Source organism: Conger conger, chromosome 1 (genome assembly GCF_963514075.1).
Source record: "Conger conger chromosome 1, fConCon1.1, whole genome shotgun sequence".
Taxonomy (NCBI): domain Eukaryota; kingdom Metazoa; phylum Chordata; class Actinopteri; order Anguilliformes; family Congridae; genus Conger; species Conger conger.
Genome location: NC_083760.1, coordinates 58,401,237 through 58,418,664, shown reverse-complemented (window position 1 = coordinate 58,418,664; position 17,428 = coordinate 58,401,237). Strand labels below are relative to the sequence as shown.

At 42.3% G+C, this 17,428-nt stretch overlaps 1 protein-coding gene across 1 annotated transcript in view; it reads left to right on the top strand.

The window, feature by feature from the left end:
• The window catches only part of znf407 (zinc finger protein 407), a 211,842-nt gene that overhangs the window by 11,797 nt on the left and 182,617 nt on the right, over nt 1–17,428 (top strand). Inside the window, exon 3 of the mRNA XM_061242262.1 lies at nt 2,005–2,119. Within this exon, the coding sequence (XP_061098246.1) occupies nt 2,005–2,119 (115 nt within the window). The remainder of the gene's footprint in view (nt 1–2,004; nt 2,120–17,428) is intronic.

Below are 17,428 nucleotides of genomic sequence, written 5' to 3'. Positions count from 1 at the left end.
ATAATGTATTCATTACCATTTGATATGATGGGGAGATCTGGAATCCATTTTACAGAAGGGGGGGGGGGGGGGGGGGGGTTAGGGTGTAATGGAATGAACAGCGCCGGGGGTTTTAGGAGATGAATTAGTCATTCTCAGTCTCATTTGAAATGCGAAAAAGTCACACCACCAATTTAGATGACAGTATTAATTTAACATGACACTGCATTAATGGTCGATTTCAGTTTTACGCAACTCGTCCAAGTGGAATGGACTCCCTTAAGTTGATAAGATGTGACGGGTGAGGGCTATAACGTCTTTCTCCCCTTGGCATTTTCAAACGCGTGAAGCCATCCGGATGGATCCAATCCCCACATGGGTCGCTCCCCGCACCTAGGCTTTGTGACTTGGAGAGTTGGGGGTGGGGGTGGGGGTGGGGGTGGGGGGGAGTGGGGGGCGGTCAAAATGAAGAGATCCTGATTCGCCGTTGCTCAACTGTGAAACGCTCTTCCATTCCTGGACCTTGTTAGCACACGGCTGCCTTTCAATCTTCGTTACGGCATTAAAATTCGATGTGTCGTACTTTAAGCTCGCAGGAAGTGAACCGTGCATGAACGTATTAGTAATCTACACAAAGTGCTTAATCAAATCAGTGAGCGGAGCTGGGATAAATATTGCAGCGTGTCTGGGGATATTTGCGGGGAGAATTTTATTTTTCATTTTTTTTGTTGCATTAGAAGGGCTCTCACCTAGACATGAGCCCCCCCCCCCCCTTAAAAAAAATAAAAAAGTATATTATAAAAGAGTATAATTTTTCCCCCACATGGATTTTGAGTCTCACTGTCCCACCTAAAGGAACTGCTCGTTGGCTCTTATTTAAACTGGGTTCCGCCCACTGACTTTAGTCCGTGGACCCTATCCACCTCCTTAGCTCAGTGATGGTAGCAGCCTGCTAATGACCCAAGTGCACTGTGCCTTATTGATGAATGTCAGACAGGGACGTTCGCTCCCTCATCCGGACACTTGAAGCCCCCCTGATTTATTAATGACAATAATTAGGAATAAACCTCCCTTGCAAACCTAAGCAAAGTGATTAGTGTTTTAATGACGGAGAGGGGCGGCGAGCACGCTGAATTGATCTGCGCACTCCGCCTGACCTTTTGAATCCAATTTATGGTGTTCTGCAGTGGAAATAAGAGCGTTGCCTGGTACATATAGTACTTTTCTTCTTTTGAAAATGAGCCACAGTTCCTAGGTAACTGGTCTGGCAAAAAGAAGATTTGTGCAGGTCAGTAAACCAAAGAGCAATGGGGCTTTCATGGTATCGGTCATTTGTTTTATGCAGTTAAAGGATGAAGTATGCTACGTTAGGATTAGTGTTGAACATGAGCACGTTGGTGCAAGCCCTTGGATTTTGGTTCCTTTGGGATAAAAACATCACCTCCTACAACACAGTGTCCCATCGTTGCATTGGGGTGGAACAGCTTAGCTCATTGAGCTGTTCCACTGCAGTCAGTTTACAGCGCTCTATAAAACACCAACTCCTTCAGAAGGAGAGGGACGGTAAAGTCTTTTGGTCCAGACAGTAATTACTGTGTATGCATCGAGTGGTTTGTAATCTGGGCCTGTAGACATTGTGGCCTTCCACGACTAAACCGGAGCAGGGTTTTCTGAACTTTTTAGTTAATTTGTGCTAATTTCTGGCCATCTAGCATCAATCTTTTGAAGTCTTCTGTTTTGATACTCTTCAGGCCCTGCCATGCCCAGCTTCTGTGAGTTTTCAGAGGATACCAACAGGAGATTTTGGTGACAGGCATGTGTTTATGCTCCTACAAACTCATAGTAGTATTTTCCCCAGAGCCCTGACTGATCCCAGATCAGCCCCACAGTATTCTTCCACCAAAACAATAGTGAAACATGAGTGTACCCGATTCATTAATTTCACTGCTTCGTGCTTATTATTATTCTGCCTTCCGTGCTTTGTTCCTGATGCGTATTTCTGGTTTTCTGCTGATCATTTTTCAGGGTCCAAACCGTTCAAGTGCAAGATCTGTGACTTTGCCACGGCCCAGCTGGGAGACGCTCGCAACCACGTGAAGAGACACCTGGGTGTGAGGGAGTACAAGTGCTCCGTCTGCGGGTGAGTGCAACCTCGCCATTCCTGCCCCGCAGGCCGGGGTGGTTCACGTACATCCACCTGGCCTGATAACACGAAATGCTTCAAGTTCTGTAACAGTCACAGAAAAAGCGGTCCACACGTTTCACATGTAAACTGCTGGCCTACTCTAGGTATAGGTGAAGACGAAACCATTGTAAGAACATTCTAGATGTTAATACTGAAATGCATGTGTCGGTGAACAAAATCAACATGAATGACCAGCCACAATTCTAATTGTTTTTTAAAATGTTATAACTAAACTGAATATCATTGTAACACTATTCCTGAAATATTCCTTAAAATAACAGGGACATGTAGGGAGAAGTATGCATTGGAAATGTTTATCATAACTTTATGGGAATGTTTAGGGAACTAAAAACTATTCACGGGGGGATTGATTTCCAGGTTCAATTTTAAAATGTGTAGTGTTTGTTATCCTCATTGATTCTTAAATCCCACCACATTTTACCTTGAGCGGCAGTGTGTGTTAGACTTGTGCTCATCTCCCGGTCCTGACCGAAATGGGGAAACAGCAGCCTTTTTTTACTCAATCAAAACACGCGTGCTCTCCCCATTACGGCATCGATTCAAGCTGCCCCCTTTCAAACCCGACGGCACAGATGCGCGCAGGGTTTCGACGTGCTGTGCAAACCGTTTACCGGCCCCGAACGTACCGTCCGCGCAATCGCCGTCAGCCTTTATCTTCCCCGAGCCGGGGCGAAACTCGTTTGCGCTGAAGACCGGAGGGAAAGTTGTTGATACTTCGAGATCATATTGTTTTGGCATTTAATTAACAAATGCAAATGAGGGCCAACACCAAATGGAGACCGTGACCCTGCCGCCAATCAAATGTGAGACCTGCTCTCAGAAAGACCCCTCACATCGTTTCCTGGTTTGTTATTGGCTTGAATGGGAGGGGCACTGACATCGTTGATAGAAGACCCCTGCGTCAACCGACGTCTCGTAATTTGTGACGAGCGGTCGGGTCAAAGCCCCGGTTTGGGTTCGGCAGAGGCGTGGGAATTGGACGGCTAAGATGGGCGGCTTGAGACGCTTAGGGTCAATAAACCCGAGCCTCTTTGACACGTGATGTCAGACTGCGTCAGAAGATTGAGTCAAAGTGACATCCTTAAGATTAGTGACTCACTCTGCTCACTTTTTACTTTCTGCACTTTTTTACACCTTAAACTCTGTCTACCCTTCCTGACCCCTGCAATAAATCCAGTCCCAGATATTCATTTTCACTATTGAGGATGATATATTGTTTATCAGATTAGCAAAAAAAAAGTTTATAGTTAAAAGGATGGGATAAAAGGGATAGGCCGGTTCACCCTAACAATGAATGGTATTCCTTAATTTTCTTTTCTCAAGAATTGTCTTTTGACCTCACAATGATAACTTCCAGTAGCATATTTGTTTCAAATTTAATTAGTCCATCAAAAGTGCTCCACAATTGTGGGAGACTGTGTTCTGCGATCCGTAGGGCGACCTCATAGGTGAATCTCCCCCGTGCTCCCCCACAAAATCTCTTCAAAGTAAGAAGAAGTAGAGAGGCTGTATGCACAGTTACCATTATATCCGTGCTGATATAGCTTCTTAAATGATCACATTTTTCTGCTTGCTAAGTAATCAATTACTGTTCATAGGACCTTTGGTAGTGATTTGCACTTCACCTAAGAGCAAGGTTCTCATCAATGCGCTAGTACACGTTCTCCAGCAACTGATGAGCAACTGCTTCAGTAAGAAAACAAATGAATAGCATTCATTTTTTAGGATGAACTGTCCCTTTAGAGTGTTTTAAATGGTTTGAGAGAGTTTTCAGAACGCTGCTCTCTGCCCAGACCTACGATTGTAAATTGAAGTTGCTGTAAATGTGTTGAGTAAATAATAAGATATGAAAGTAATGCGAAAGGCCCTTGGTGATTAGTATTCGTTTTTTTGGAGCCGCATTTCCGAAATTACGAGACATTCATAATTAAAGTTAAGTCGAGTCGTTAAAGTTTGACCCTGCGTAAGCATCAGAAAACAGTGTTGGGAGGACGGACGACCCCCAAACAAAACCGTCTGCTGGCAGATATTGCGAGATCCGTCATATTCAGTGGGCAAAAGCCCAAGGCGACAATTTCCTCTCTCCCTCCCTTCCCCACCCCCAGTGTCCGGCACTTTCTGTGGAGCAAAGCCTCTTAATGACCGATTCCTCCTCTCCTCCATCATTTTCAGAACACGCCTGGAATCAGCACTTTCCCTCCCTCCCCCTGATCAACACCCCCACTCCCTAAAGATGCTCCACGTTGGCCCTTTCGGTGCCTGCTAAATTATGTATCAGGAATTTAAACGGCGTGAAACATTGGTTTAATATCACAGCGGTATATTGATACTGTGTGGAAGTGTGCTATGCGTGCACTTCTGTCGTTTCTATGGCCCTCGAAATTTGCCGGCCCACTTAATGCGGTATATTTCATATGATTGTTACTTCACTGTTAACATCTGTCTTAAAGGCTAAATTGACTGTTTATGTCATATGAATGGATATGGTTGCAGCTTTTTATGAAAAATTTGCAAACGGCTCATTTGTTCGCATGTACTACAAGTACGCATGTGCAAGTGTGTGCATTTGTGAGTAATTCGAGATTTTCACTGTAGAATGGCAATACAAATGAACGTATTGTTGGTGTATGAATATGATAAGGCTCTGTTATCATTGTAATGTATGGTTCCCAAGATCGAAACATCAAATTATTTAACTCCCCTCCACCACCCCCTCCCCACCAACACTGTATGAAATTTTCTTTGTAAATAATGGCTTGATACAAAGGTATTATTCCAAGCAGGGAAATGAATAATACAGGTGAATTATTTTATGCAGAATTCTCACTCATGAATATTGATGCAAAAGAATTCAACTCTTCGTGTCTTTGCCACTTAACAAGCATTCAAATATTTTTTATAAATAATCACACCTGTGACCTCTCAGTGAAATAATCATTCGTGGTGGGAAAAATCGAATAGTGGGAATATTATTTAGTTCATGTTTTGTTTTCTTTTGTGGGTTTGACCGACACTTGGGAGAGTCTGGACTTTCTTAGGCTGTTGGAAACTTCTGAGCTGGCCCTGTCATTTCAAGACTAAAGGCAATCCTTCTTACCCCTCCATGGTGGTATGTGTGTGCAGTGGCCTGCTCGTAGCACAAAACCCACTTCTGACAGGGGCAGGCATTGCAGCAGCTTCTTATCCCTTGCAGATGTCACTTAACTCAACCCCAATAGCCTGCCCTTCCCTTCTCTTCGCTACGATATCCCATAATCCTCAAATAGAATCTCGTTAAAACTTCCGTAAAAAAAATAAAAAGACCTATTTTTAAATTCGTTGGCAGTTGTTGCAGATGAGAAGGGATCCCAGTGCGGACGATTATAATGCCACCCTCTGATCTTTAATAATTGTAAGTCACCGCGTCATAAAGTGTCAAAGGGGGTGTCCGTAGCCGGCAATTAAACGCCGGAATATAATAGACCAAATTAGTGCCTGTCGAGTTTCGAACAACACCGCCAGTATTTGAGTTACACTTAATCATTACGTGCATTAGCAACTTCATCGCAATCCCACATACGGCTGAGCTTGACAAGCCCTGCATTATTTAAACCTCTGATGGTAGAAGCCATTTATTTGTGGGCTGCAGAACGACACGCAGAGTTTTACAAAGCACGGAAACACTTAAAAGCCCAATTTATCCAAATCAATGTCTTAAGGCAAATAAACCAAAGTGCCTAAAACGAGCAATTTTTAGAAGCTGGAAAAATATTTAGCGATGCAAAGCACTGGATAATTTCAGTCAGCCAGGATGAAATTTAAACATTTACTTGTAACCAACAAGGAGATATCTATGAAACCTTCTTTTTGCATAATTCATTTACATTTTCCAATTTATGTGAATATTTAACTAAGCTTATATGTTGATTAAACAAAATGATTCTCTGTTTCTAATGATCGTCCTTCTAATTAGGCATTCTGGGTAAATCTTTTTGTAGAATTCTCTATACATGCAAATTGGGAGTTCTTTTTAACACAAAGCTCCCTTGAACCAGGGTCATTAAGAAGTAATGAGGGTCTTACTGATAACAGACCTCTTGTCACTTTTTATTAAACAAGCCTAAATATATATTTGGATTCGGGAGGGTTCACACTTGCATCCTGTGTGTAGTATCTCGTAATCTTGCAGCGTTCAGTGTGTTCTAATATTATGCATTATGCTCATTGCTTTTATGCAGTTAACTAAATATAGCGTGCCATTATCTAGAATCTAATGAAACAATGAATGCTAATATGTTGTTTGTAAAATAAAAAATAAATAAAATGCAGACCTTCATCTATAAAGGTTAAGCGTGTGACTAAGCAGTTTTCGACAATAGTCAGCTGACAATAATGATGTTCTGTCTGCATTGGGAAGGCCGGGCCTGTTTTTTGACTCTGGAGGACCCATAGCTCTTTATGAAATGGACAGCTTTACAGCCGTGTTAGTCCCTGTAATGCGATAAAGAGGCTCGTAATGGATCGGATGTTTTAGTTGCCTTTAGCTGATGCATCTAAATTAATGTTTGCGGGGGAAACAAAATGGAAGTGCGTGCAGGAAGCAAGCAAGACCAGAGCTGAAGATCAAAATTAATTTTGTCCTCAATTTCAGCATAAGGCCGATATTCATTGTGGGTGCCTGAACTGGACTGTACGGTTGGTGGTAATGCAACTTTGTTGTGTCTGGTTTCCCTGGCGCACTTATTAGGATGGTGTAAAAGAAACGAGGAACACCAAGAAAACTGCGGAGGCAATTAAACATTTTCTTAGATCTCATATCAGAGAAGTTTACAGACTTTTCCCATAGGGCATGCTAAATATTTCACATTGTTTAATCCTGTTTCCCTAAAGGGGACGCTGATGCGGGCTTTGCTGATGGAAATTTTCTATGGCCGTTCAGTGTATCAGTTCACGTTTGAAACTTTAGACTTGCCAAGACACAAAATGGAGGCTTTTCGAGGTGAGAATTTTTTTTTTTTTTTACAGTAAGCGTCTTTGGGGTAGGTTGCATTAATGTAGTTATGAAATCAGGGTTTGATAAACGCTGACTGGCTCTTTGTGTGCTGTTCCTCGTGTGGTTTTTATCCTCCCATATCCATCCATCTCTAGCTTTTTAATAAGAGCTTCCGCAGGTCCAGCATTCACAACCCCCCCCCCACCCCATAACAAAATTCTGCAAGATGTAGGAGGATGGCCTTTACTTTACAACCCACGAAGGGGCTCGCCTTTTTTAATAATCAAAAACACTTTTTTAATCAAAACAAACAAACAAACCAATGGAGCGTACGAACCCACAAACAAACCAGACAGAAGATAATGCGCCGCATCCATCCTAGGAAACCGGCCAATGCCGAAACAAAGATGTCAGCATAAAAAAGCAGGAGCCAGGTCGAGCAGCGGGGGGCAGGATCCGGGGGGGAAAGGGGGGGCTAACAAGCTGCCTCTGACCACCTATATGTTTATAGTTTGCACAAGCAGGTGAACTTAAGTGGAAGTCCACGGAGTCGAAAGGCTTTGCCTCGGGGTTGCATTGCCCTGCCACGGCTGATTTCGAAGCAGTCGGCTCGCCTTAAGTTTGAAACACAGACCGGGATTCAATCGACATTTGCTCTTAACTTTGGCTCAGAACTTCATTGCAAATGTTAGGCGTTCTTTACCTTCATCAACTTGATTACGTGAGTTCATAAATCAACTAAATGAACTCACCAAACTCTGGCCTCAAAGTTAAGGCCAAAGCGTTGATTTTATCCAGGCCACATGCAGACCACCTGTGCGGGCTCAGATGATGGTTCAGTTTGTGGCTATGGTTCAGTTTCGGTCAAACCCCCGACTCCTGAGCACATAACACCCGGGGGCGACATTTGCTCAGGAGGTAAGAGCAGTCCCTCGGCAAGAGACCCTCAATTGCTCCTGACCATGGCAACCAATCACCTTTGCTGTGTGAGTGTGTGTGAATGAGAAGTGTGGGTGAAACACCTGAGCATCAATTGTACAGCGCTTCGGGTTTGGTAGTCTTTGTCCATCTGGCCCACAGCAGCCTTGTAAAACCATTGGCCTCAGCAGCTCTGTAGCGTCTCGCTCAGGTTGAGCAGACCACGTGACACGGACGCAGAGAGTGTTGTAGTGTCAGTCCCAGTTTCTGATGAAATTTCGCATGCATTCCGCTCCTATGGCCTCATGCTCACCTAAACTGTATATTATTTTTATTTGCTGTGCACATGAGGGCGATAGGTTGAAAATACTTATTTTAATATGTGGTGTGGAAAATTTTTATCTGCTGTTTAATTTTAACAGTTATATTTAATTAAAGGAAAAGCGGACCTTTCCCTAATTTATGCTCCGATTGCAGAGGAACCGATAACTCACAATGTAGGTTCTTCTCCGCTGCATCCATTATAGACGATCGCTTGACACCCTAGTAAGTCACGGTCCTTCACCGCGATTTTCATGTCCCCCAAGGAACCCGGGCAAAAGAGGTTCCACTTAAACTTACAAGCTGATAAAATAGTTGCTGTTAAAATGAAAGATTGTACATAAAGGAAAGACTATTTCCCACTCAGCGACACCCAAGGGGGAAGGCTTTTTTTTCTGTTTGAAAATGAGGTATTAATTATCAATTTCCTTTATTCTTTTCTCAAAATGAGATTTACACCCTAATTTCCAGTCCGTGTGAAGGCCTCTCTGGAATTGCAAAAAGGGGTCCAGGGTCTTGTCCTTGTACGAAAATGCAGTGAGAGTTTGTCAAGAAGATTGAGAATTGAGCGCACCTCTTTGATGTAGCTTCTCAGGTTGTGGTCTTGGCCTCTCTTGGATAATTGCATTTTTGGTAACATGGATAGATCACTCTTTTTAAATTTGTTTTATACAAGTGGCCTTTACACCTAAAATCCTCATCCCGGATAACCTCACACTTGTGTGAGTGAATAGCGATATTACGTGGATGCCTTGCGGGACACATACTAACATTATCATACTTTCAAACAGCAGGGGACTGTTATGTCTAATAAACACATTAGACAACTGAAGTCCCCATCCCCCTGTTTCACGTTTCATTTTTTAAAGATTGTTATCCCACTCAAAAAACAGTAAGTGGGACCATTACATAGCCCTGTCGGATACGTGAGCTGGTGCTATCTCAGGGTGTTAGAAGGTATGATGTCTGGGTAGAGGCTGTCTCCACAGGAGGGTGGTGACTGCGGTCCATGCAGTGACGTCAAGCCTCTCGGGGATAGCCACCCTCTCCTCTGCTGGCATTTCCCCAAAACACAACCTCGGGTGGTAAATCAAAACGCGCTGGGTACCATGGCCTTCCCACCATTTTCTCCTCCTCAGGACCAAGTCAATAAAAATAAGATAGAGCGTAAGCCAGGGCAGGGTAATACTCACTCTGCTTGGCGAGGAATCAAATGTGTGGATTCTGTTAGGTTTGTGCCCGAGGGAGGCTTGTCAGCATAGACAGGATGTGTAGTGTAACTGTACCCTACCATGTACATTTTCTCGCTTGTTTGAAGCATATACCTTTTCTTCACAAAGTCTTTAAGCAGTGCAAGTACTTTTAAGCACTGAAATGCTATTTAGCTCAGAGGTTGTTGCAAGGTGTTTCAAATCTGGTAAGCCAAGTAAAGGCATGTTTACATAAACATAATGGTTTCGTGTTTGCTTACGACTGGAAATGAATGATTTATGGTTTCTTATAAAACCAGAAATTACTTTTTTCCAGTGGTAAGGAAACACCAAGTCAATAATGTAGTATTCCGGTGCATGTGCAAACATCTTTTTGTTTTACCTTGGAGTAGACAATTGTGGAAGGGTGCACTAGAGATATCAATGAAGTCAAAATCAAGTAAAAGAAAAAAAAAACATTTTTGTTAGTGTATTACTACCAATACCTATAGAATAGCAACTGCAATAATTACCAAACCCTGGGCAAAATCCACTGGTCTGTTTGTCAACTTTTATCTTTTTTGCTGAAGACAGCATTTTTACTTTGTCTTCTCATGCACTGTCTTCTGTCACAGTCCAGACCTAAATGATTTAGCTGACTGATGTAACAACGGTTTTCTTGAGTTAAACGTGAACCCCCCCCAAGACAAATAGCAATTGAATTACGGAGAGAACCTCAGCAAAGCATTGCAACATATTTTCACAGACATCTCAGCACTCTTTGCAATATACAAAAAATGTTAATTAATATTGATAAAATGCATTGTTTGAAGGTTTGAAGTTACGTACATGTTTGGCATTGAATAGGCTATAATACAGATGACATTGTTACATACAGTCCATTTATACAGCTGTAGATTTTACTGAATAACTTCAGGCATCCTGCTTATGGGTACTATGGCAACTCCCCCAGCAGGGAATCAAATCTGCAGTCTCTGTAAAGAACCCTGGGTTCCTCTGTAAGGAACCCAGTTCCTTAACCTACGTTTAGAGCGTACTGTCCCTTTATATGTTGGCATCAAACCTTTTGAAAAAATGTAACCCCTTGAATATGATCATATCACTGTTGAGCCTCAAAAAGGTTGCATGGTATTCTATATTTTTTCTAAGAAAAGCAGAATCTGCTGATGCTTCAGATCAGGGCCGGTTCTAGGCGACATAGTAGGTGGTTGCCTAGGGCGCCATCTGAATGGGGGGGGGGGCACAAACTGTCTGGGCAGGGTGCCAAATGAATGGAAATCATGGGGGGAAATGGCTAGGCTAGGTACAAAGGCTAGAGCAGGCCCTGCTTCAGATGACACTGAGCATGTGTGCTACCCACTGATTGAAATGCTATTGTGTATTGCCTGTATGTCTGTATTCGATCAACATGTGTCCTTAAAGACCAGCTGAAACGGAAGTTGGAGGAGCACTCTTTCTAAGTGCACACCTGCGGTTCCATAATGACATCAAATCTTGTAAAATCTCTTTTTCCAGGAAGTTGATGGGATTTTTTTTTTTTTTTAAGTATTACAAATTTATCAGTAATTAACTCAGATTGGCAGGTTTTAGTGATTTAAACTTCATGAAGAGAAAAAAGTATTGTTTTTCATTGTTAGTTGACATTAAAGACAAATGTTGATTGAATCCTAGCAGGTTTATTGGATTGATTGGAGGAGAATGAAAATGAAATCTTAAGTACACGGCTGTGGATACACAATGACAATCTTGTTTTCCAGGAATTCCATGAAAAAAAAAAACTTAATACACGAGTATTACAAGTGTATACATTTTTTGAAATATATACTTTTAAGACGCGTTTGCATGGTTATGAAGGGTTGACTAATTTGAGGAAAAAATGCATTTTGATTTCAGCTTGACTTTAAGTTTGACTTAAGAGTGTCACGCTTGTTGAACTCAGATTGGGGCATTTTAGTGATTGCTGAACCTGTTAAACTTTTCATAAAAAAGTATTGCTTTTAAGTGTTAGTCGATGTAAAGGACAAATGTTGATTGAATCCCACCCAGTTTATTTTTGATTGCTTAAAAATAGTCGACCACAAGATGACATCAGAATTATATTGGTCATACCGTCATTGCTATTCTCTGTAATTATTTACTTTATGGGCATATTTATGGGTATATTAACATTCCTTTTATATACTCCAACAGTTTTTTCATATACCTATTTCCCTGCATGCTTTATCTAAATTGCTCCTTCTGGGGATATATTCAGTCGCATCCCAGCACTTTATGAGTCAAAATATTGATTACTGTTGCTCAGTTACACGACTCAAACATTCCGGTTTCCTTCAAACACCATTAAATGGTGTAATTCAATAAATGGCAATTCCACAACATTGGTGGTATAGAAAAATGTATAATGTTTATTCAGTTAGATTACTTTCTTATTTGTTTTTAACCGCCTAAAATGTTGTTATATTGGTAGGCATTCTTTTGGGTCAGGCAAAATTGTTTACACCTAGATGCCGCTGACAGTGTTCGAAAACTTGTTCCTTGCTTTTACATCTGATGTGGGTCGGAAACTAAAAGCCACAAAAGATTAAAGTCATGCGCGCTTAGTGGTCCAACTGTGTATTCTTAATAATTAATATTTTTGGCATTAATTCCAAAATTATTCATTTTAAGTAAGTAAATGCTATTTGTCATTTTGTTTTTGGCCCAAGGTAGTGAAGGTAGAAAACAATGTTTCTGTATGGTCGAGGATGGCTGTGGTTTCTGTCAATGCGCATTTCATTCAAGGCTGACATTCAGTCTGTGTGTATTAAGCCCTGTAGTGAAACCCACATTATAGTGTTGTCACTTTTGTAAACAGGGCTGCATTGCATTAACAAATGCTCACATCACCATTGCAGTCCAAGGTCAAATAACCCTGCGAATTAAAATGGCTAAATTGTCAACATTTTAACGATGAGCTGGCGCTTTCACAAATTCAACACATTGCTAATAAGTAGAAGTTACCATTGTAACATTGTCAATGCTTATAATGTAAAAAAATAAATATTTAAACGCGCAAACAGTCTAGCAGCACAATTGCCATTAAGTATGGTTTTGCTCTCGGTATGCCCTTCGACACTTGCCCTCGGATTGAATCGGCATGGCCGTCTTTGCGAAACGTGACCGCGTAACCCCCAGCAGTTCTCTGGATGTTGTGATCTTTTGACTGCATTTGTATTCAGCTTTCTTCAGCGGTATCCATCACACCCCGTCTGTTTCCCTTCCGTCCGATGTATCCACCCGCGAGAGCGCTCCGCTCGCTTGGCCCGCGTTGTTCCAAGTCACTTTTCTCAGCACGCCTGTTTCTTTTCAAAAAGGTGAAACAAATAAACGCGGTGTCACCGATTTCTTCTCGCTGAGACACTGTAAGAGACGTAACTTTGGTTCTATCGGGCTATGAGTGCTTGAAGTCATTCAACGGCAAAAAGGTTGGCATTGGTAAAATAGCACAATTATCTCTTCTTTACGCATTCCCTCTTCCCCCGTCGACCTATCATTTCACACAGCGTACTGAATTATTGTAGTCTTGATATATTTGGGAGTGGTTTTTATGAGTAGCCTACTTTATGATTAAAAATCCGGGTACTGATGTCTTCGCTGAGCAAAATGAACAATGCCCTGTATGGGAAAGGGAAAAAAAAAACGGATTAAATTATACGTGGGTGACGAGGAGCGATTGAATTTATTGAGCTGTAAAGTGTTGCGGAAGATTTAGGAATTTGACACAGTGGGGGGAAATTAATGAGTGATTAACAACAGCAATTAAAAGATGAGGAGAAAAGGTATGCTGCAATTAAACCTCTAGTTCCTGCTTTGTCAAGTTCCACGCGTGTCATCCATTGTGTACTAGTTAAAAGCCTGAGAAAAAGAAACCGGCACTTAATTTCAGTCTGGGTCCTGAAGAAGTGGCTGATAATTTGCCCGCAGATGGGACTCCGAAGGCTGTAACTCACATTTAAGTGACGCCATGTCATTAGAAGTTCACAGCCATGCATTTTGTGTTGACAGTCGCTGGGCACAGGATATTTGGCAGTCAGGAGTAATTTAACTTAATTAATGGGATGCATATTTGATGGACGAATAAAATATTCAGGCTCAGCAAAGTGGAAAAGAGGAAAGATTTAGTGGGAGTTAAAGGTGGAAGGAAAGTAATTTGTGCATTCAATCCTGCCTGCCCACGAGAGAAGAAAAGACCAAATTGTCTTTCGGGGGTGACACAAAGCCGAACTGATCCGTAGATGGGAATGTGCTGTCCCTCAACAAAGGGCGCAATCAGGGTGACAGCTCGCGACTCAATTGATGCGGAAGCGAACTCGCTCTTAACAAACGGGGACATTACTGTGTTTTGCAAACTTGCGTCGGAGCTGGGGGCAGTTAAATATTCATGGCGGCTTTTAAGGGGACCGGGCGACGAAGAAGCCCCCCGCTCGCTCGCCTCTCTACCGTGCGTTCCCGTGAAAGGCTTGTCACCGCGCTCTTAATCTCTCCCGACACATTTTAATTGACTTCCTGTAGGTATAGATTATTTCATGGCTGGTTTGCTGGGGAGATTTTGATAGCTGAGAAGAGAGTGGCATCTGGGTTTTCTCGTTGCTTGCTGTGGACGAGGGTCCGATTGCCACCTTGCCTTCCTCCCCCCCTCTCTCTCGTGGCTGGAGTTATTAAAATAGGGCAGAAAAAAAAGCAATCACTCATTGCCATCTTCATAATTGAAATGATGTTCCAACTCTTACATCTTATGACTCCAACGAAAGAGGACATGTAGAGCTCTTTGTGAATAAAAGATCTATATTTCCAGAGAAGCAGATTGCCCCTCATTGTGTCATATTTAGTCCGTGACGCTGTCAGTCACGATCACGTCGACACGGGGCCTGTCTGAAACGTAGGTGAACAGCGAAAACACCGTCTTGATATCTACTTCATCCCGCGTTCGTAATGTAGAACCATATACGGTCCCGGCTGTTAATGCCAGTAGGTGTAATCCGATCTTTTGTTTTCTAAAATATTGTTTATATCATTTTCCTGGGTAAACATACTGTTACACTAGCTCTGTTGAAAAGTAGGCCTACTGGAAGCCATCACAATCACCCAGAGAAGGTGGCTAGAGATTACCAGAGAACCATCCAGCCTACATTGCTGTAGATTTGAAAACTGTCACGTTAATTGGAGATGGCATTTCTGTGTGAAGGAGGGAGCCTAAATATCCAGTGGTTAGTCCATTAGGCTGTTCAACGCCAGTCCTGAGGACGTCTCTGTCATGGGGAAACACACACAGTCCCAACCCTGCACTGAGGATAAAGGATGCCATTTTGGATTTTAATGATATGGATTAACACATAAAGTATGGTGCACAATAAGTCAATACCTGCAAAACAATGGCGTTGATTATAACCGCGTGTCAAAGACGAGGCTTGGCTTTATAGCATGTGATAGTCCTGCAGGTAGTTCTGCAAAGCAAGCATCATTTATTGGATCGGTCTGCCATTTTGCTTATTTTGGAGATTTTATTTGAAAGGCTTGACCTCTCATGTCAGAAAGTAACGGGAAAGAGCCCTAAAGCTACACATTAATGATGTATTTCAGTTCAGGGCTTTTGGGATTAGTTTGGAACATGAACAGAATGATCCTGACTAATTTAAACCTCCAAATTGTTTTTTTGTTCCTCATTTGTTTTTTTAGTGCACATTAAATAATACCTTCTTATTTTAAGATCTTAAGATTAGTTGTTTAGGATAATTGGTGCATGGAGCTTAACATTTTTATCATTCAAATATATCTAGTGAAAAAACAAGCGGTTGACTGAATTAGTTACGATACATTCATATAAAGAACTGACAAGAACCCCCCTCCCCTTGCTTGTAAATTCTTGCATAGTTTTGGGTCAGAAGAAGCAGCCCTTAAAAAAACACTTTTGGAAACAATAGGCTGGATTCAATGAACATTTGCCTTTTACATTGGCTAAAAATGAGAAGTAATTATAGCTTTCTCTTCACAGTATAGCTAATTCTGAAGTCATTAAAATTAAAAACTCGCCTAACTGAGCTTGTGAAGAAAAAAAACAACGCTACTATTTACTTATGAGTCACAATTAGGGACGAACATTGATTGAATACCGGCCACTGTCTCCGTATACAAAACAGCGTTTCTCTCCTCTGCTCCTCCCCGGGTTTTACAGTTGTAGATTTCACCCCCGCATCAAATCCATAATGCATTCTGCTCCTCCGAACTCCCGTGCTGTGGGACGTGTATACGACACCCCTGGTATTCGGCAGCCAACAACTTTCAATATGTGAAAAGAATGTGTGGTGAGCGATGTTCCCCGTGCCCTTGACTCCGAGTGGGGAGTGGTGCCACGGTCCCACGGGGGGAGTAAAAACTCAAGGCTTGACAACGCACTGTCTCCATATTCTACATCAGCCGGGCCGCGCCCGTAAATCCCTGCCTTCCCTACCGTCCGCGGACACTCCCGCGGAAAAAGTTTAGGCCAACAACAAAGCAATAAAGAGACAAATGCATTGTGGGAATGTGCTGCAAAGGCCTGTAGGTGGAGTCAAGCCAAGTCTATTCCACCAGGCAGAAAAAACCGTCGTGCGGTTTGGAGGGTACTGGATTGCATCCTGTGAGTGGCCGCTGCTGCTGTACTGTTGAGAAGACCGACAAAATATCAGGTGTTAAATAAACTGTGGATTGTGCATTTCACTCTAATAGAGTATATTTTATCCTTATCAGAAGCGTAATGTTAACACTATTAACTTTATTCATAAACATTTTACTGTGAAGGTACTCAGCCTCAAGAGCTGTATAAATCATGAAGCCCAAAATGGAAGCCAAGGCTGTCTGAGGGGAAAGGCCGTAAGTAATGCAGTTTTAGGTCATGAAATGTTCATTTGTCTCTCACACTGCAAAAACAAAAATATAACAAGTATTTCAGTCTTACATTGAGACTTAAAATGTTATTTATTTTACCTTTTTTTAGACTAACATATTGCCAATGAGGTCAGACAGTTGGCAATGGAATGAGAACATTTCTCTTGTCAAGCAAATCTCGTTTCAAGATTTACAAATGGAATAAGAAAATTTCACTTGTCAAGCAAACATAAAACAAGCTAATATTTTCTACATGAGAGAAGAAAAAAAAGATCTTATTACAAACTGAAACGCTTGTTAAGACAGCCACCTTTTGCCATGCACACTGACCTATGGCCTGATTTGTGCGTTCTTTTAGTGCAATCTCCTTTCAATCGTTTAGTGGAGTCACCAATATTCAAAGATAGCGGTGTGGGTGAGGGAAATGGTTGCCATGTCCTCAGTGGTAAAATGTAAACACATTAAGATAAACTTGGTAAAACTAGGAAGGGGAAAAGGACAGAGACTAAGGGGGGGGGGGGGGGGGGGGGCGGTGGTTTGAGTGCGATGTCTGGGATAGGGGCTTCAGAAAGTGTCTTTTTTGTGACATTTCGATGTGTTGGGCTGCTCTCTATTCTAGTCCACATGAACAGAACCAGGGAAAACGGGCCTTAAAGCACCATAGCCCGCTCCAGACTGGCTCTGCTCCCCAGTATTAACCCTTAAAAAGTCTCCTAACTGGAGTCTGCAGATCCCTGGTGGTCCTGGCCTGTGAAAACTGACAGACCGATAACTGCCGCAGATGGCAGCTCTTCCGTGAGTTAACTCCGGGGCATTAATATGCGCTAAGATGGCTCCGGTCACTTGCGTGTGTGAATCAGGGGGCAGGGTGAGGGCCTCTCCTCTGTGATACGCTTCTTCAAACGCTCTGCGTGTAGC